The sequence below is a fragment of the Lissotriton helveticus genome, chromosome 1_2 (assembly GCF_964261635.1).
Source record: "Lissotriton helveticus chromosome 1_2, aLisHel1.1, whole genome shotgun sequence".
Classification (NCBI taxonomy): Eukaryota; Metazoa; Chordata; class Amphibia; order Caudata; family Salamandridae; genus Lissotriton; species Lissotriton helveticus.
The window spans coordinates 450434546-450455715 of record NC_136058.1 but is presented as its reverse complement, the minus strand read 5'-3'; the positions used below and the strand labels follow the sequence as shown (position 1 = coordinate 450455715).

Genomic DNA, 21170 nt, shown 5'->3' with positions numbered 1-21170 from the left:
GGACTGTTTTATCATCAAATCACTTTCATCTTAAGCACTGCGCAGTCATCACTCAACGTTTTATATATACACTTGATGCTGAGAACACAATTAGAATTTTTGGAAATGAAAAGGCCTCATCTGAATTCTAATCTTAATGAAAATGGTGAATTAATATCTGCCCAGGGCCTGCATATGTGATACAGACCTGTGAGATAATGAACTCAGACCTCTGTAGTTGTTCACAGTGCACATGGGAAGTGCTTTTATACGTCTACGCTTGTCACTTCTGGAGCAGAATGACGGCGACACTGAGCTGCATGATGTCTCCTACTGCGTGCAGCAGGACTGCTTTAAAGTTTGAGGATCCACTCTGGCGTGTGGGGAATATTCACAAGGTAAGGAATCTCCAGGTAAAGGAGTATCCACCAGAAAGAGCGTTACCGAAGGCAAGTAACTGGTTTGTTATGTTTTCCTGCTGTTGTATATTATGTATAGGGCTCCCGGTTTTCCGTATTTACACATATAAATACAGACGGAAATATTTTTTTCCTTTGTCTGTATTTGTATGTAGAAGCGGAAAAATACGAGTAAAAAAGTACATTTTGCCGCGCTGCAGCCTTTGTTCAGAGTTGCCGTGCCCTGCTCAGATTCTGGGGATTCCTTCCAGTGACGTGGCTTCCTTTCAGTGACGTACTGTTGACCTATTGGCTCAGGGTCTTCAAGTGACCCTGAGCCAATCCCGGTTGTTTACAAGCATCACCGTGCGGGCGTGCTAATACCACCAGCTCCTCCGCCGTTAGCTGCGCCAGCTCCAGCTCCTTCTATTTGCACTTTGTGGGTACGTGTATGTGCCCTTAAAAGCCGCTCCTGCCTCTCTCTGCCCTCTGCAGCCTCGGGCTCCTGCCCTCCCGCCCCCACCCACGCAGCACTAGCTGTTCGCATCCCCTTACAGAGTCATCTTAGTTACTGTGATGCAAAAAAGTAAACGTTCCTTTGTAAACCTTATGCTTCATCTGCATCCATTGCCTGGGAAATGTGTTTTAAAAAAAAATGTTGTCAGAATCCAGATCGATTCCCTTAAAAGCCGCTCCTGCCTCTCTCGGACCTCTACAGCCTCGGGTTCCGGCCCTCCCGCCCCCACCCACGTAGCACCAGCTGTTCGCATCCCCTTACAGAGTCACCTTAGTTACTGTGATGCAAAAACAAAGTAAACGTTCCTTTGTAAACAACCTAAAACGGCACAACTTAACTATCAACGTGATATGGGTAGGATTTGTGAGATATATTAACAGCGCTTAGAAACCAAGCCTACACAGAAGCGATATCGAGCAAATGACACACTTTAGCTTTCTTTTTTTCAAGTTTCTTCAATTAATGCCTCATTGCTCCATTAATCACCAGAAGCTGGAGCTGATCCCCCTTTGTGACCTTATGCTTCATCTGCATCCATTGCCTGGGAAATGTGCTTTAAACAAAAATGTTATTAGAATCAACAGATCATGTATCGATGATGGATTATTTGGATAATGTGGCAAAATTCATAACTATGCAGAAAGTGAAGCAGCCATGTAATCACATAATTCCAACTAGTAGTTCTTTGCCGTGACTTGAAAAAGACACAATCCTGATTGATGAAGCAGTCGGTTTCTCTGTACTTGAATAAAGGGAAGCATTTTCAGAACCCCTTGTCCTCTGCTGTCTGGGAATGATTCATATTCAGGCTGCACTGAGCTGCATCTAGGCGATTTACCACTGGTAAGCCATTCAATGCAGGCGGTTGACTGGCAGCGTGGGCTCAGGGAGAGGAAGTACTACCTTAGGCTTAGGCCTCTCGAGAAACAGAACTGCAGGCTGCAATTCCCATTTTAGGAGATGCAGTTCTCTCGTTGCGTTTAGGCCCCTGTCAAGGCATTTATTTATTTATGCGTTTTTATATAGCGCAGACTTTACCCGAGGGTGTCAGAGAGCTTCACAATAGGAACAGTAACATTACAAGAGCAAATGTTACGTTACATGAGGAAAAAGTGACAATTGTGCAAGTAACACCAGTAACCAAGATACAAGATGAGGTAGCAACCGGTACGTTACAAGCCAGAAAGAGCCTCAATGTCTGCAAAGTCTCTTGAAATGCACATGTGCTTGTACTACAATGGCAACGTTTTCAGATGAATGTATTGTGTTGCCCAATAACAACCCGACACTGGCGTGCATTGTCAATTTAAATAAATGCGGAAAAATACTAGCTGTAGTGGCGTTTTTTGCGTGTGGCAAAAATAAATGTGGATAAATACAGAAAAAATGCCCAAAAAATAAATATGGATAAATACAGATGGAAATGGTCAAAAAATAAAGAGCACTGGTGTTTCTCCCCCAGTGTGGATTCTCACATGTGCAGTGAGACCAGATTTACGGCTGAACCACTTGTGGCATTCAGAGCACTGATAAGGTTTTTCTCTAGTGTGGATTCTTATATGCTCAGTGAGATAATATTTACTTCTGAAACTTTTTGTGCACACTGAGCACTGATAAGGTTTTTCCCCAGTGTGGATTCTTATATGCTGAGTGAGACAGGGTTTTTCACTGAAACATTTCTTGCATTCAGTGCACTGATAAGGATTTTTCCCAGTGTGGGTCCAAGTATGTATAGTGAGTCTTCTTTTGTCATAGAAACATTTCTGGCATTCAGAGCACTGATAAGGTTTTTCCCCAGTGTGGGTTCTTATATGTTGAGTGAGAGAGCTTTTATTACTGAAACATTTGTCGCATTCAATGCACTGATAAGGTTTTTCCCCAGTGTGGGTCCTAGTATGTTTAGTGAGTTCTCCTTTGTGACAGAAAAATTTCGGGCATTCAGAGCACTGATAAGGTTTTTCCCCAGTGTGCGTTTTTATATGCAGCGTGAGAGGTCTTTTTTCACTGAAACATTTCTGGCATTCAGAGCACTGATAAGGTTTTTCCCCAGTGTGGAATCTCAAATGTGCAGTTAGAAGTGATTTAAGTTTGAAATGTTTTGGGCATTCAGAGCACTGATAAGGTTTTTCCACAGAGTGGGTTAATGCATGTTGATATAGATTCCCTTTGATTCTAAACCTTTTCTGGCATTCAGAGCACTGATAAGGTTTTTCCCCAGTGTGGATTCTTATATGCTCAGTGAGATAAGATTTACTTCTGAAACTTTTTTGGCATTCAGAGCACTGATAAGGTTTTTCCCCAGTGTGGATTCTTATATGCTCAGTGAGATAAGATTTACTGCTGAAACTTTTTGGGCATTCAGAGCACTGATGCTTTTCCCCAGTGTGCATTCTCACATGTGCAGTGAGACTAGATTCAAGGCTGAAACATTTTTGGCATTCAGAGCACTGGTAAGGTTTTTCCCCAGTGTGGATTTTTATATGCTCAGTGAGATAATATTTACTGCTGAAACTTTTTTGACATTCAGAGCACTGATAAGGTTTTTCCCCAGTGTGGATTCTTATATGCTCAGTGAGATAATATTTACTGCTGAAACTTTTTTGGCATTCAGAGCACTGATAAGGTTTTTCCCCAGTGTGGATTCTTATATGCTCAGTGAGATAATATTTACTGATGAAACTTTTTTGGCATTCAGAGCACTGAGAGATGTTTTTCCCAGTGTGCATTCTCTCAAATTCAGTGAGATGAGATTGATGGCTGAATCGTTTTTGGCACAGGTAACTTATTTCCCCAACTTGGGTTATTTTGCTTTGATTGAGGCGGGTTTGAACACTGAATTTGTTCTCACAGCACGTGTTTTTATAAGGTGTATTCCTAGAGTTACATTTAGTTTTCTCTTGCTTATATGCCACGGTACGAGTGAACCTGATTTCAGAGTCGTGCTTATTTAGATAATGTTCAGTATTTATCTCTAGAAGAAATTGTGTGTAATCTTGTTAACACTTGAATTGAGCAAAATATGTCTGGATGCAGCCCTCTAACACCTGTCGAAATGTTTCTAGCCGATAATAGTCTTTTGGTTATAGCCTCTCCGGCAGCAACTTATTTTGTGACTGAAGTTTTTCTCAAATCTATGCCCATGCCCCCTTCGATTTCCTTGCCTAGGGCACCGACAGTCCTTGGCGAAGATAAGGAAGAACGAGCAAGCTGTAGGAGTGGAGGCGACAGATGCATACTGCTTCAGCATGCCAGTATAACATACCTGATATTCTTTTTGCCCCGTTCTACGACGTACAGTCTGTTCTCTCCTCTGGCTGCACAAGAGTCCAAGCTGTAGCCAGAAAGGTCCTACTCTCTGGTGGTGGAGTCCGAAGCCCTCCAGGTGAATGCAAAACAGCAGGCAGGCCGGTGCGGAGTAAATAAACAAAGAACACATCACTTGCCTGCTGCTGAGACTCCTCCTTTTATTGGCCCATTGGCGAGCGCTGGATCAATGCAAGGACAAGGTAGCATTCACTGGCATTTTTATAAAAAATGTAGACTTGTTACAAAACTGGCGATTTTTTTTTGCACATCGCTAAATCCTGGAGGGTCTCAATGACAATGCTCCCAAATATAATCATGCCCTGTGGGAAACAGTGGCCCAAACTCTGCCGGCGAACACAAGCTAATCAGGATAGATGTGTTGCAGCAAAGTTTGTACTCTGTTGTGACTTGGACATAGCCTATTGCTTGGGTCAGGCGATTGGCATGAGTGTAGAACTACAGTGCATTGCCATGATTGGGTCTATATGGTTCTCTAAAGATACCCGAGCATGGTTAATGAACAAGCTATTCGATGGCTCTCGCCTTTTAAGCAAGAAAGTGGACTATGCCCCAGGCAGATTCCTTGGGTCTGTCTGCCTCCGCCACGCAATTTCATCACAAATCTCGTCCCCTTTTGGCTACAGTAGGGTTTTTCAATACTGCCAGCGCCAGACCCTGCTGCAAACCCAACAGGTCTCCCAGTTCTTTCAAAGCCATGGCACATAAAGGCAAAGTCTGGGACATCATGCCACTGAGGGACCTGCAGCTACAACTGGTGCAGCTGCAAAACCTCTTTGTGTCCCTCCAGACACTTACTCACCCTATTGTAGGCCGTACCCAACATTTTCTCCAGTGAATTAGATTATGCCAGTGGCAGATCCCTCTCTCTATTCCACCCAGACTTAACAGTGGCGACGGATGTATCACTTCTGGGATGGGAAGGCCATATGGGAGACAGAGACTAGGGAACCCTCGTCACCGGCAGAGACCCAACTCCACAACAAGCTGTTGGAGTTGCAAGCATTTCACTTGCCGGTGAATGTCTTCCTGCCCACCATCACAGGATGGCTGGTGCAACTTCTCACAGACAAGACAGTCAATGACGATGGTCTCATCAGGAAGAGTCACACTTGAACTTGTTTGACAGCGAGCCGAGGATTCACTGGCTGCAGTTGTTTGGTCTGACGAACGGGCGCTGGAACTGCTTAGTTGAATTTGACTTCCTCCCAGGTACGCTGCCCAGAGATACAGAAGAATCCTTACTCGGTTGTATTGAATATTGTTGAGAAGCATATTGGAGAAGCGGCGTTCTACCATCCTGATGAGACCATGGTAATTAAATGGAACGGTTGAAACATTGACTATACAGGGACTATTTCATATAAATTATATCTTCTATGAATCGCCTTTGCTTAACTTGTATTGTGCAAAAGCATTTGCACCCCTGTTTCTGTGAGCAAAATGTGGATCGGACTGTTTTATCATCAAATCACTTTCATCTTAAGCACTGCGCAGTCATCACTCAACGTTTTATATATACACTTGATGCTGAGAACACAATTAGAATTTTTGGAAATGAAAAGGCCTCATCTGAATTCTAATCTTAATGAAAATGGTGAATTAATATCTGCCCAGGGCCTGCATATGTGATACAGACCTGTGAGATAATGAACTCAGACCTCTGTAGTTGTTCACAGTGCACATGGGAAGTGCTTTTATACGTCTACGCTTGTCACTTCTGGAGCAGAATGACGGCGACACTGAGCTGCATGATGTCTCCTACTGCGTGCAGCAGGACTGCTTTAAAGTTTGAGGATCCACTCTGGCGTGTGGGGAATATTCACAAGGTAAGGAATCTCCAGGTAAAGGAGTATCCACCAGAAAGAGCGTTACCGAAGGCAAGTAACTGGTTTGTTATGTTTTCCTGCTGTTGTATATTATGTATAGGGCTCCCGGTTTTCCGTATTTACACATATAAATACAGACGGAAATATTTTTTTCCTTTGTCTGTATTTGTATGTAGAAGCGGAAAAATACGAGTAAAAAAGTACATTTTGCCGCGCTGCAGCCTTTGTTCAGAGTTGCCGTGCCCTGCTCAGATTCTGGGGATTCCTTCCAGTGACGTGGCTTCCTTTCAGTGACGTACTGTTGACCTATTGGCTCAGGGTCTTCAAGTGACCCTGAGCCAATCCCGGTTGTTTACAAGCATCACCGTGCGGGCGTGCTAATACCACCAGCTCCTCCGCCGTTAGCTGCGCCAGCTCCAGCTCCTTCTATTTGCACTTTGTGGGTACGTGTATGTGCCCTTAAAAGCCGCTCCTGCCTCTCTCTGCCCTCTGCAGCCTCGGGCTCCTGCCCTCCCGCCCCCACCCACGCAGCACTAGCTGTTCGCATCCCCTTACAGAGTCATCTTAGTTACTGTGATGCAAAAAAGTAAACGTTCCTTTGTAAACCTTATGCTTCATCTGCATCCATTGCCTGGGAAATGTGTTTTAAAAAAAAATGTTGTCAGAATCCAGATCGATTCCCTTAAAAGCCGCTCCTGCCTCTCTCGGACCTCTACAGCCTCGGGTTCCGGCCCTCCCGCCCCCACCCACGTAGCACCAGCTGTTCGCATCCCCTTACAGAGTCACCTTAGTTACTGTGATGCAAAAACAAAGTAAACGTTCCTTTGTAAACAACCTAAAACGGCACAACTTAACTATCAACGTGATATGGGTAGGATTTGTGAGATATATTAACAGCGCTTAGAAACCAAGCCTACACAGAAGCGATATCGAGCAAATGACACACTTTAGCTTTCTTTTTTTCAAGTTTCTTCAATTAATGCCTCATTGCTCCATTAATCACCAGAAGCTGGAGCTGATCCCCCTTTGTGACCTTATGCTTCATCTGCATCCATTGCCTGGGAAATGTGCTTTAAACAAAAATGTTATTAGAATCAACAGATCATGTATCGATGATGGATTATTTGGATAATGTGGCAAAATTCATAACTATGCAGAAAGTGAAGCAGCCATGTAATCACATAATTCCAACTAGTAGTTCTTTGCCGTGACTTGAAAAAGACACAATCCTGATTGATGAAGCAGTCGGTTTCTCTGTACTTGAATAAAGGGAAGCATTTTCAGAACCCCTTGTCCTCTGCTGTCTGGGAATGATTCATATTCAGGCTGCACTGAGCTGCATCTAGGCGATTTACCACTGGTAAGCCATTCAATGCAGGCGGTTGACTGGCAGCGTGGGCTCAGGGAGAGGAAGTACTACCTTAGGCTTAGGCCTCTCGAGAAACAGAACTGCAGGCTGCAATTCCCATTTTAGGAGATGCAGTTCTCTCGTTGCGTTTAGGCCCCTGTCAAGGCATTTATTTATTTATGCGTTTTTATATAGCGCAGACTTTACCCGAGGGTGTCAGAGAGCTTCACAATAGGAACAGTAACATTACAAGAGCAAATGTTACGTTACATGAGGAAAAAGTGACAATTGTGCAAGTAACACCAGTAACCAAGATACAAGATGAGGTAGCAACCGGTACGTTACAAGCCAGAAAGAGCCTCAATGTCTGCAAAGTCTCTTGAAATGCACATGTGCTTGTACTACAATGGCAACGTTTTCAGATGAATGTATTGTGTTGCCCAATAACAACCCGACACTGGCGTGCATTGTCAATTTAAATAAATGCGGAAAAATACTAGCTGTAGTGGCGTTTTTTGCGTGTGGCAAAAATAAATGTGGATAAATACAGAAAAAATGCCCAAAAAATAAATATGGATAAATACAGACGGAAATGGTCAAAAAATAAAGAGCACTGGTGTTTCTCCCCCAGTGTGGATTCTCACATGTGCAGTGAGACCAGATTTACGGCTGAAACACTTGTGGCATTCAGAGCACTGATAAGGTTTTTCTCTAGTGTGGATTCTTATATGCTCAGTGAGATAATATTTACTTCTGAAACTTTTTGTGCACACTGAGCACTGATAAGGTTTTTCCCCAGTGTGGATTCTTATATGCTGAGTGAGACAGGGTTTTTCACTGAAACATTTCTTGCATTCAGTGCACTGATAAGGATTTTTCCCAGTGTGGGTCCAAGTATGTATAGTGAGTCTTCTTTTGTCATAGAAACATTTCTGGCATTCAGAGCACTGATAAGGTTTTTCCCCAGTGTGGGTTCTTATATGTTGAGTGAGACAGCTTTTATTACTGAAACATTTGTCGCATTCAATGCACTGATAAGGTTTTTCCCCAGTGTGGGTCCTAGTATGTTTAGTGAGTTCTCCTTTGTGACAGAAAAATTTCGGGCATTCAGAGCACTGATAAGGTTTTTCCCCAGTGTGCGTTTTTATATGCAGCGTGAGAGGTCTTTTTTCACTGAAACATTTCTGGCATTCAGAGCACTGATAAGGTTTTTCCCCAGTGTGGAATCTCAAATGTGCAGTTAGAAGTGATTTAAGTTTGAAATGTTTTGGGCATTCAGAGCACTGATAAGGTTTTTCCACAGAGTGGGTTAATGCATGTTGATATAGATTCCCTTTGATTCTAAACCTTTTCTGGCATTCAGAGCACTGATAAGGTTTTTCCCCAGTGTGGATTCTTATATGCTCAGTGAGATAAGATTTACTTCTGAAACTTTTTTGGCATTCAGAGCACTGATAAGGTTTTTCCCCAGTGTGGATTCTTATATGCTCAGTGAGATAAGATTTACTGCTGAAACTTTTTGGGCATTCAGAGCACTGATGCTTTTCCCCAGTGTGCATTCTCACATGTGCAGTGAGACTAGATTCAAGGCTGAAACATTTTTGGCATTCAGAGCACTGGTAAGGTTTTTCCCCAGTGTGGATTCTTATATGCTCAGTGAGATAATATTTACTGCTGAAACTTTTTTGACATTCAGAGCACTGATAAGGTTTTTCCCCAGTGTGGATTCTTATATGCTCAGTGAGATAATATTTACTGCTGAAACTTTTTTGGCATTCAGAGCACTGATAAGGTTTTTCCCCAGTGTGGATTCTTATATGCTCAGTGAGATAATATTTACTGATGAAACTTTTTTGGCATTCAGAGCACTGAGAGATGTTTTTCCCAGTGTGCATTCTCTCAAATTCAGTGAGATGAGATTGATGGCTGAATCGTTTTTGGCACAGGTAACTTATTTCCCCAACTTGGGTTATTTTGCTTTGATTGAGGCGGGTTTGAACACTGAATTTGTTCTCACAGCACGTGTTTTTATAAGGTGTATTCCTAGAGTTACATTTAGTTTTCTCTTGCTTATATGCCACGGTACGAGTGAACCTGATTTCAGAGTCGTGCTTATTTAGATAATGTTCAGTATTTATCTCTAGAAGAAATTGTGTGTAATCTTGTTAACACTTGAATTGAGCAAAATATGTCTGGATGCAGCCCTCTAACACCTGTCGAAATGTTTCTAGCCGATAATAGTCTTTTGGTTATAGCCTCTCCGGCAGCAACTTATTTTGTGACTGAAGTTTTTCTCAAATCTATTTATATAGGTTCTTAGCAATGCAGTGATAAGGTGTTAGTCTGATATTTAATGATTAAACTGATAAGTACCATTTGCACTGACGTAATGGCAGTAACTGAGAACATTAGAACATGCACAGTACTATTGTGGCTCACCAGTTGCAGAACATCAGTTAATTTTACCCTTTCTATGTTTGGTGTAAGGTGTAGTTCTGAAGACGAGGATTTATTTACATTAGCTATAGCGCAACGGTGCTCATTTAATCCATTTTTATATTTAACAGTTTTACATATCACTCCTGCACAACAGAATGTTGAGGCGATTTACATAGAATTACAGAACAGTACACATTAAAAAGGAAACAATCTGAGATGGTCATGAAAACAATAAAGTGGTGGATTTTTAAGGTTTTCGCCAGAGTGAGCAGAGTGGGTCGAGGTGTTATATCCCGAGGCAGATAGTCTCAAACTTGCGTAACTGGTTAAAAACGGTTGTTGAACAAAGGCGATTTTCCAATCTTTTGGTTGTTAACGTGTCAGCTTCGGAGTCTTCTTTCAGAGTCTTTTCTTTGATGGTTTGCAGAAGAAACCTTTTGTTATATCTTTCTTTTATGCAGTGTGTGCTTCCTCTCTGGAATTACATGATGCTTTAGATCATGTGTGCTTTAGATGAACGTTATTCTGTCATGCTGAGGCAATTTGTCTTTCTGATAATATTTCAGATGAGGATGTTGTGATTGGTCTTTCTGGGATTATTTCTTATGCTGTGTGGACAGATATGACTTTGCTCTGGGTTAATGAAATGCTAAAATTAGAGACTTCACTTACAGTATAGTACTTTCCTCAGCTCCCACTTCTTCGCCACACCTAGGTTTTGGAAATTGTTTAAACTTAGAATGCTGGATGTCCTTCAGTTTTTCAAAATAATCCTTCTTATGGCACTAACATTCAGTTGCCTGGTGCTAAATCTTGCTTTCTTCGTCCGTAATTTCAATCACCTATAGTATTAAAATTAAATAGTTAATACATAATACATGTAAATTTCCCCATAAATAATTTACAAACAGAGTGTAGAATGGTAGCCTGAGAGTACTTGGATGTAGGAGTGAGGATTTGTAGAATTTCCAACATTTTATTAAGCTCACAAAGGATACATGTACCCTATGGACTTGTAACATAGAATTCCCAAAGCAGAAATTAAAGTCATATGGACTGGCACCAAACAGATATTTAAAAAAGAATACTATTAATTAATTTTTAATGTAGATTTTTGAGATGGGAATTTCCCCTCCATGGACAACAGGTGTTTTCCCCTGCCCTGAGTTACCACCTACTTGTATCTGGTATCCTGACTTTTGAGTTCTGGCCTCTGCCGCACACAAATCTATTGTGTGTTGCAAGGACTATGCCTAGACCTATCCCTCCACTATGGTCCAGAGTATGAATCAAGGGCAATGAAATTAAGGCGTACTTTCATGTGTTCATTTTATTCCACCTGATGAATCATGGCAAGGTTCTCGCTGGCAACCGCGCCTCGGTGGGCTTCTGGAAATACCTCCCACTAGCTCCCATCGGGCGAGTAGCCCTGGCAAAAATGATCATTGTCCCTCGCTTACTGTATTATTTCACTAACCTCCCGGTGGTGCCTCCCAGAAGTTTTTTTCACGAACTGGACTCGCTGCTCCGCACCCTTATATGGGGAAATGGTCGGCATAGAATAGCCCTCGCCAAACTTAGACTATCCACCACACAGGGGGGCCTGGGTGCCCCCGACTTTGAATCGTACTTCCTAGCAGCGCAACTTCAGTGGCTCTCGTATTGGGAAGACATTCCGGGGAGACTCATACAACGCACGGCCCCATCCCGGAACTCTGTCGGCTGCTGCTCCCTGGCATCAAACCCTGCCGGACCTACCCCTTGCAGGTGTCCGTGGCCCGCCAATGTATGTTGGAAATTCACTGCATGGCAACGAGGACCACTTGCTACTCCCCACGGCTGCCACTAGCGGGGTGGCCACGTGGCGTCTCCTACTTTACGAGCACCATGGTAGGAGCATGGACGGACTCTGAGGTCACGGAGGCGGAGGCACTATTTGAGGAGCGCCAGCTTCGCCCGTTCGCACAACTTATGGAGGACCTTGGCCTCCCCCCAGAGCAGTTCCTGACACATCCCCAACTCATCGACGGCTATCGCCCACATGGTGATCTAACGGTCAGTGAGCCCTGCGACACACCCCGTAATACACACTATCCTCTACATGGGGAGCGGAAGACACCTAGTCACTTGGTTGTACAAGTCCATCCGGGAACTTACACAGAAGCCGCTACTCACTCTTAGGACGGTGTGGGAGGACGAGATTGGGAGACAATTACATGACCGGGAGTGGGACAGAGCACTGGAATTCCCAAAGATGGTGTAGAGAAACGCGCAGTTCAAAAACATACAATACTACATTTTACATAGGGCTTACCAGACCCCGGCACGCTTCCAGCGTTTCTATCCTGACACTCAGTTCTTATGCCCCAGATGTCACTCCCCGTACGCACACTTCCACGACATGTTCTAGGACTGCCCAACCCTTCAGCCTTACTGGTCAGCCATACTTGACTTCATTAGCACCCTCACAGGCCTCACCGACCTGCATTCCTGGGAGGCAGTCCCCCTGGGGACATTCCACAGGCCAAAAACACACAAGGTGCAGTTCAGATATGCTGCGCTATCCTTGCTTCTAGCCAAAAGGAACATAGCCATGCAATGGCGCGCGCCAGCTGGACCCTCACTAGAGACGTGGGCGGGCGCAGTGAGAAAGCGGACTGCAGCGGAAGAGGATGCCCTTCGGGAGGAGGAAGCTACAGGTCCGCGCAAGCGTCCTATCTCCCTAGAATGGGCCACCCTATACCACGAATCTCTGTCAGATCACCAGCGTGATACCCCAAGCCCCTCCCAACATGCCCCGCGCCCCGGACGGCATCGATGCCCTCATAGGGAATAATCGACATGCGCCCCCACCCCACCCATTTCCGAATTCACCCCTCCGGCCTCCGCTCTGTTCTACTCCACTCCACTCTTCCCCCCCACAATTGTTTTACTCCGTAGATGCGCTCAGTGCAATTCGCCTGCCGAGCTCCTTTGGCTCAGTCCACATCCCTCTCCCCCCCTCCCCCTCCTCCCCAGTTAGTTAATTCCCCTCCGGGGCTTTCTCTTTTCTCTTTTCTCTCTCCCTCCCTTCGCAGGGACACTGCCTTCTTTACCAAGTTCCCTCACCCCACACGTAGTCCCCCTGTTTCTTTCCACCAAATTCTCCTTGCGCTCAAGCTACATCAGTTCTAAGCGGTCCATGCCCCTACTCCACGCGCCTGTGGAATATTGTATACATCTAACGGGCATGTCTGTACTATTGTATCACCTTCGTCGCATTATTATTTACTGTGAACATTATTTCCAAAAATCAATAAAAAGGTTTTACAAAAAAGAAAAAATCAGGTGTTAGGTTTTTCTGCACCTGGATGTAATCGGGTGCAGAAAAACAGGACACAATTGTTTTCCAGACAGAAAAATTAGACTGAAAAGACGCACAAGACTCTGGGTACAGCAGAAGCAGCCAAGACTTATCCTGTTTTTTTACTAACTGGGAGAAACCCACAATTCTTCCCTCTGTTAGAAAATGCTTTCCTCTTCCCTTCCCTGCTTCTTCACCCATATCCCCCCAACCAACCACATGCATATATATTTATATATATATACCACCTGCTTAAAACAAGTGGTAAATAAAAAAAGAAAAACACTATGAAATAGTGAATGGCATGTGGTATGACAGGCAGGAGAATCTGTTCCTCGTGGCAACTCTTCAGTCCATGGCGCCAAACTAGTAACTGTACGTTACTGGGGTAAATCTACCACAAAACAATTACGTGAGATTTTTCTGCCACCCCAGTACTGTGCAACTTCTAACAAGGGACTATGAGAGGTCTTGGACCGGTCCTGTGACCTGGAGGGTCACACCAAGTGTGCCCTTATTTAAGGCAGAGGACTGTCATGGGTTTACCAGCTAGAGCGGTGGTGGCAATGCACCCTGTTGTAAGGATCAATAGCCTTATGATATCTTTGCATCATGGTCAGTGGAGTGGCTTTCTACTGACACACACATGTTATGCTCCATTTCTATTCCTGTGCCCAGACTTTGCGCTAACATCAAGTGCATGTTTAGGGTGTTGGTGTGCGTAGCATAAATGCAATGTGAGAGTGCGACAGAGTAAACTGCATCTCCTGCCTGCCAGTTGTGTATGCAAGTGGGACCATCTATCCCTCATTTATACTCGAGTTCAAAGTCCTCTGTTACCAAGGAATAATGTGCTCTACAAAGTACTCAGGTGCCTGCTGTGACACCAGGGATGGTGTCAGCCTGACAGTCTATCTAAGTTGAAGGGACATCACCGGCAGGTTGTATTACTTAATGGAGAAGCTATGTACCTGTACTGAGGAGCCTAGAAGCCTGCCTGTCTGGTAAGAAAGGGAAGGGAGTTTGACTATCCAGCAGGAAGACAAGTCTGTCCTGGAAGAAGCAAGGTCCGACACATCCTCGTTCTCTGTAGGGCGGGCCGCAAAGCCATCCAGCAGGACCAGCTAGTCTGAGGGATGCCAAGACTCTCCCAACAGTTCAAGGCAGAAAATAAAACTTAACGACAACATGATTGTTGAGGCCCAGTAGGACGATTGTGTGCTGCCAACAGGCCCATTCAAGGTTGCATTTGCCAAATTCCTAACACAACAGAGTCTGAATCTACTGACTTCCTGGAGAGCCTGTGTTGGGCTTTTAGCTGCTGAATTTCTGACTACTCTGTGTCAGAGGTCCATGAGGGACTACAACTACTCCAGTGTCGAACACCCTGGCTGAGCTCACGCCTGTGGTCCAGCCGGCCACAATGTGGGCTCAATTGCTGATGGTCGGGCCTCCAGAGGGGCTGCACTTACAGACAGGCCAGGTGTGACTGCTATCTTGGGGCGATTCAAAAAGGGGGTGGTGATGGACAGAGTATCTGAATTAAGCAGAACACTCCTACCCAGTCAAAAGATCAGGGCTTGATCCATCACCGTTTTTTAGCTCACTGCACCATCCCAGTTCAGAATCTGGCTACATGCAAAATAGTCAAACCCTGGCCCAGTGCATCATGGGAACAGGGCAGACCAAACTACCAAGCCAATTCTCTACTGGAAAGGAAACAAGCTTCCGGGGACCGGTTTCTGGCATTGCAGCCGTCTTCGGCCCGGCTTGCTTGAATCCTGATGGTGCAGTGAGCAAGGGCCTCATGTCTGAGCATACCCTTCCACACTTGTGGTGGCTAAAACATTCGAAAAGGGGGTGGTGATGGACAGATTATCTGAATTAAGAAGAACACTCCTACCCAGTCAAAAGATCAGGGCTTGATCCATCACCGTTTTTTAGCTCACTGCACCATCCCAGTTCAGAACCTGGCTACATGCAAATTAGTCTAACCCTGGCCCAGTGCATCATGGGAACAGGGCAGACCAAAACTACCAAGCCAATTCTTTACTGGAAAGGAAACAAGCTTCCGGGGACCGGTTTCTGGCATTGCAGCCGTCTTCGGCCCGGCTTGCTTGAATCCTGATGGTGCAGTGAGCAAGGGACTCATGTCTGAGCATACCCTTCCACACTTGTGGTGGCTAAAACGATTCAAAAAGGGGGTGGTGATGGACAGGGTATCTGAATTAAGCAGAACACTCCTACCCAGTCAAAAGATCAGGGCTTGATCCATCACCGTTTTTTAGCTCACTGCACCATCCTAGTTCAGAACCTGGCTACATGCAAATTAGTCTAACTCTGGCCCAGTGCATCATGGGAACAGGGCAGACCAAACGAACCAATCCAATTCTTTACTGGAAAGGAAACAAGCTTCCGGGGACCGGTTTCTGGCATTGCAGCCGTCTTCGGCCCGGCTTGCTTGAATCCTGATGGTGCAGTGAGCAAGGGACTCATGTCTGAGAATACATTTCCACACTTGTGGTGGCTAAAACGATTCAAAAAAGGGGTGGTGATGGACAGAGTATCTGAATTAAACAGAAGACTCCTACCCAGTCAAAAGATCAGGGCTTGATCCATCACCGTTTTTTAGCTCACTGCACCAGCCCAGTTCAGAACCTGGCTACATGCAAATTAGTCTAACCCTGGCCCAGTGCATCATGGGAACAGGGCAGACCAAACTACCAAGCCAATTCTTTACTGGAAAGGAAACAAGCTTCCGGGGATCGGTTTCTGGCATTGCAGCCGTCTTCGGCCCGGCTTGCTTGAATCCTGATGTTGCAGTGAGCAAGGGACTCATGTCTGAGCATACCCTTCCACATTTGTGGTGGCTAAAACGATTCAAAAATGGGGTGGTGATGGAGAGAGTATCTGAATTAAGCAGAACACTCCTACCCAGTCAAAAGATCAGGGCTTGATCCATCACCGTTTTTTAGCTCACTGCACCATCCCAGTTCAGAACCCGGCTACATGCAAATTAGTCTAACCCTGGCCCAGTGCATCATGGGAACAGGGCAGACCAAACTACCAAGGTGCACTGGGCCAGGGACAGATCAAGCCCTGATCTTTTGACTGGGTAGGAGTGTTCTGCTTAATTCAGATACTCTGTCCATCACCACCCCCTTTTTGAATCGTTATAGCCACCACAAGTGTGGAAGGGTATGCTCAGATGTGAGTCCCTTGCTCACTGCACCATCAGGATTCAAGCAAGCCGGGCCGAAGACGGCTGTAATGCCAGAAACCGGTCCCCGGAAGCTTGTTTCCTTTCCAGTAAAGAATTGGCTTGGTAGTTTGGTCTGCCCTGTTCCCATGATGCACTGGGCCAGGGACAGACTAATTTGCATATAGCCAGGTTCTGAACTGGGATGGTGCAGTGAGCTAAGAAACGGTGATGGATCAAGCCCTGATCTTTTGACTGGGTAGGAGTGTTCTGCTTAATTTAGATACTCTGTCCATCACCACCCCCTTTTTGAATCGTTTTAGCCACCACAAGTGTGGAAGGGTATGCTCAGATGTGAGTCCCTTGCTCACTGCACCATCAGGATTCAAGCAAGCCGGGCCGAAGACGGCTGTAATGCCAGAAACCGGTCCCCGGAAGCTTGTTTCCTTTCCAGTAAAGAATTGGCTTGGTAGTTTGGTCTGCCCTGTTCCCATGATGCACTGGGCCAGGGACAGACTAATTTGCATATAGCCAGGTTCTGAACTGGGATGGTGCAGTGAGCTAAAAAACGGTGATGGATCAAGCTCTGATCTTTTGACTGGGTAGGAGTGTTCTGCTTAATTCAGATACTCTGTCCATCACCACCCCCTTTTTGAATCGTTTTAGCCACCACAAGTGTGGAAGGGTATGCTCAGATGTGAGTCCCTTGCTCACTGCACCATCAGGATTCAAGCAAGCCGGGCCGAAGACGGCTGTAATGCCAGAAACCGGTCCCCGGAAGCTTGTTTCCTTTCCAGTAAAGAATTGGCTTGGTAGTTTGGTCTGCCCTGTTCCCATGATGCACTGGGCCAGGGACAGACTAATTTGCATATAGCCAGGTTCAGAACTGGGATGGTGCAGTGAGCTAAAAAACGGTGATGGATCAAGCCCTGATCTTTTGACTGGGTAGGAGTGTTCTGCTTAATTCAGATACTCTGGACATCACCACCCCCTTTTTGAATTGCTATCTTGGGCGGCTGATCTTCAGGCAACTGCAAAGAAAAGACAGAGTGGGTGCCCTTCTGAATGCAGACCTACACCCAGGACCAAAGCGCTCCACAAAAGCCTGCTGGTGGGTCACTGCTCTCACGAGTGTTCGGTGTGCCATTTAAGTGCCGGGAAACAGGAAAGAAACCCAGACAAGACTGACTCATCCTGTGGAAGGATAAGACGCTTACAACAGAGAATATACGAACTGCACCTATACTATATTCATGATACTCCTAAATGCCCCTAGAGGGGAAGAGGGGATCAGAACCAGATGCACCTGTCTGTAGCACATGGTAGTCTTGAATGCCTGCACTATCTTTTCACCCAGACTGTTCATAAAGTTGATTTTAGAGCTGCTATGCACATAGCAGGGGGAATCTCAGACCATTCGCTGGTGGCGATGCAACTCGATGGTCCGGTTGTGGACTTCATCCTACCCCCAAGGGTTGATCCGTGATATTTAAAAGACAAGACGTTCAAAGCTCGTATGAGAGATAGAACAGAATTCTATTTTAAGGAGAACGGGCGGCCTGTTGAATCAGTTTGCGTGCTGTAGGATGAATTCAAGGCAGTGATTTGAGGCCAGACACAAGCCTTGATTGGGAGAATGTCGAAGGAACGTAAATTGAAGTGTGAGGCTCAGGACAAGGAATGTGCTTTCCTGGAGGCTCGCTTGGCAAGTGGGGAATCAGTTTCTCTCCCATTACACCATCAACTGAAGCAACCCACATTAAGCGTACTAATGGAAACTAGCGTGCACTCATTCGCTGGCTACCCAGCATTGTCTCTATGATGTTGGTGATAAAGCCAATGAGTTGCTTGCATGGCTAGGGAGACGAGACAAAGAACGGAACTAGATCCTTGAGGTTATTGACAACGGGATGGATATACTGGGAGAGACTTCCTGAAAGACCTGACCCTGCCAATGCTAACGAATGAGGACGGAGACGCAATAGACCAAGTAGACTAAATAAATAAGACAATAGGAACCTTGCAACAGGGCAAGCGATGGGCCTGATGAGCTCCCCTTAGAATTATATAAAAGAATGATGGATAAAGTCAGGGAGTACCTCCAGAGTAGGTTTCAGACTGCCTGAAAATATGGGTGTCTCCCAGAGGACCAAAGAACATCTAAGGCGGTGGTCATCCCAAAAAAGGACGAACCAGCAACTGAGTGGGGTTTTATAGACCTCTCTCCCCGCTTAATTTTAAGACTAAGGTCCTTGTGAACGCCCTGGCGATCTGCCTGCGGACAGTAATTGCACCAGTGGATCATCCTGATCAATCGGGCTTCATGCCACACCGGGGAACGCGCTTAAATCTCCGACACCTTAATGGAGTATCACATGCAACAGGGGATTCCTTTGCTGAATCAGTGGCGCTGCTATCAAGCTCTTGTATGTGGCCCCTTTAGCGCGCATGCGCGGCAATAATACAGTCTCTCGAGTCTTTGCCGTCCGACAGGGATGCTCCTTGTCTCCTGTGCTCTTTCCACGTTTGGGTTCACCAGGACCTCTCATATGGGGTATTCCAGTTGATCAGGAGTGAGAATCTCCCTATACGTTGACGTTTTGCTATATGACACGTAGCCAGCCTTCTTGAGTGAACAAATCCTACAATTTTTTCGCATATTTGGAGATCATTCAGGATGTAGGATCAACTGGAAGTCCTTAACATTCCTGCTGGTGGCAGGGACCCTGTGGCTGAACTCTCGGTGCACAGTTCGGGTGGCACTACATTGCTTTAAATATTTGGGCGTGTCTATTACAAGAGAGCACAGGCAGGAACATACTCCCGAAATTAGACCGTCTTCGCTGGGATCCCCCACACTTGCGGGTGCTCCCGCTCTCCTTACTGGGCCGGGTGGCCCTATTTAAAGTGATGACCCTCCAGGGTCTCCTGTACATTGTGCAGAAAATGTCCTTTAAGATCCCACCAGACATTTTTTTTCAAAAGGTAGACTGAGAACTTTGGCTCCTGTTGTGGGATGGTTGCACTTCGTGCTTAGTAAGGTGTAGAGGGGAGATTAAGGTGGACTGGCGGTCTGGAGCATTCTCAAGTGTTACTGGGCCACGCAGCTGGTGGCAGTCAACAACTGGGTTTTTGCGGACTGTGAGGATCCTGCTTACCGGGTAGATAGATTGGCCATGGGCAAGAGAGGTTACCCCACCCCGGTGCTGTATTGAAGAAAGTATGAGTGCACTCTATCTACTCATACCCAAACAGTAGTAAGGGTGTGGAGAGAGGCTACCAAGTGTTTAGGCTGAGAAGATAAGCTGACTGAAATTACTCCACTGTATGATGGTGATCTCTTAAGTGCAGTGGGAGGATTGCAGGGCTTAAAAAAAATGGGGATTGATTAGCTTAGAGCGGGCAGGCGATGTGTGGGGGGGACAGGCACTTGTGTCCTTCACGATCCTTCAACAAAGGTATGAATTAGGTGACTAAAAACGGTTCTGACATTTGCAGGTAGGTCACGCTCTGCAAGGTCACATCTGGGAAGGGGGGAAGTTGCTTGATGCATCCCCACTGGAGGACCAGCTGCTAACTAATCCCCTGACCGAAAAAGCCATCTCAACCATCTATAGGAAGTTGATCTACAATTCTCTGGATCCCTGGGGGATGTTTCAGGCGGTCATTCACCAACTTTTATGTTTTTCAAAAACAAGCTTCCAAAGCTGGAGTTGGTTTTTAAAAACCAATAACTAATCGCCCTCACACCCTTGGAACTTTCTCCCTAATTAATTTAATCCCAGGAAATGGGATTCATTTAAAAACAAATTCTCATCACGACTGCCAGATATTCCCTGGTGGTCCTGAATAAGAGAACAAGCATTTGCAATACGATAGGTCTCGCATTAATTAAGTTTGAGCTATTGGCATTGCTAAATATTGCAACACCAATTGCAACAAAAGTCTATAAATGGTAGGCCAAAAAAAGTTATTTATTTTTGTAGCAATGGTGGCATGCTGCACTTTAGATGAATATGTTTAAAAGTAAAGTGCTCCATACTGCGATTGCTACAATAGTTAATTGTGGATGCGTTAACAATTGATGTGTGCACGGACTGCTGGTGGAGTGTGTGTGCCTGTAGAAATTGTGCACTGATGGCTGGTGGTGTGGGTGCCTGGTGGAAGTGTGCACTTATGGCTGGTGGTGTGTGTGCCTGTTGGAAGTGTGCACTGACAGCTGGTGGTGTGTGTGAGCCTGGTGAAAGCGTGCACTGACGGCTGCTGGTGTGTGTGTGTGCCTGGTGAAAGCGTGCACTGATGGCTGGTGGTGTGTGTGTGTGTGCCTGGTGAAAGCGTGCACTGACTGCTGGTGGTATGTGTGTGCCTGGTGAAAGCGCGCACTGACGGCTGGTGGTATGTGTGTGCCTGGTGAAAGCGTGCACTGACGGCTGGTGGTATGTGTGTGCCTGGTGAAAGCGTGCACTGACGTCTGGTGGTGTGTGCCTGGTGGAAGTGCGCACTGACGGCTGGTGGTGTTTGTGCCCAGTGAAAGCGTGCACTGATGACTGATGGTGTCTGTGCCTAGTGGTTGTGTGTGTGTGTGTGTGGTTGTGGTTGTGTGTGTGGTTTTGTGTATGGTTGTGTGTGTGTGTGTGTGGGGTTGTGTGTGTGGTTGTGTGTGTGGTTGTGTTTGTTGTTGTGTGTGTGGTTGTGTGTGTGGTTGTGTGTGTGTGTTGTGTGTGTGTGGTTGTGACTGTGATTAAGCTTGGATTTTCTATTTTCACGCTGCAGTTCAACTTGCCCAAAATCACA

The 21170-nt window shown here is 45.7% G+C and overlaps 2 protein-coding genes across 2 annotated transcripts; both read right to left on the bottom strand.

Annotated features, from left to right (window-relative positions):
• Positions 1-2321: 2321 nt before the first annotated feature.
• On the bottom strand, positions 2322-4012 carry LOC144805631 (uncharacterized). The gene has a single exon (XM_078672155.1). The coding sequence runs from the start codon at positions 3618-3620 to the stop codon at positions 2322-2324; it is 1299 nt and encodes a 432-aa protein (XP_078528281.1). The 5' UTR covers positions 3621-4012.
• Positions 4013-5175: 1163 nt separating this feature from the next.
• LOC144805621 (uncharacterized) lies at positions 5176-10672 on the bottom strand. The gene is made up of 2 exons (XM_078672148.1): positions 8249-10672; positions 5176-5435 (listed from the first exon to the last, which is right to left on the bottom strand). The coding sequence occupies exons 1-2, from the start codon at positions 9288-9290 to the stop codon at positions 5176-5178; spliced, it is 1302 nt and encodes a 433-aa protein (XP_078528274.1). The 5' UTR covers positions 9291-10672.
• Positions 10673-21170: the final 10498 nt, after the last annotated feature.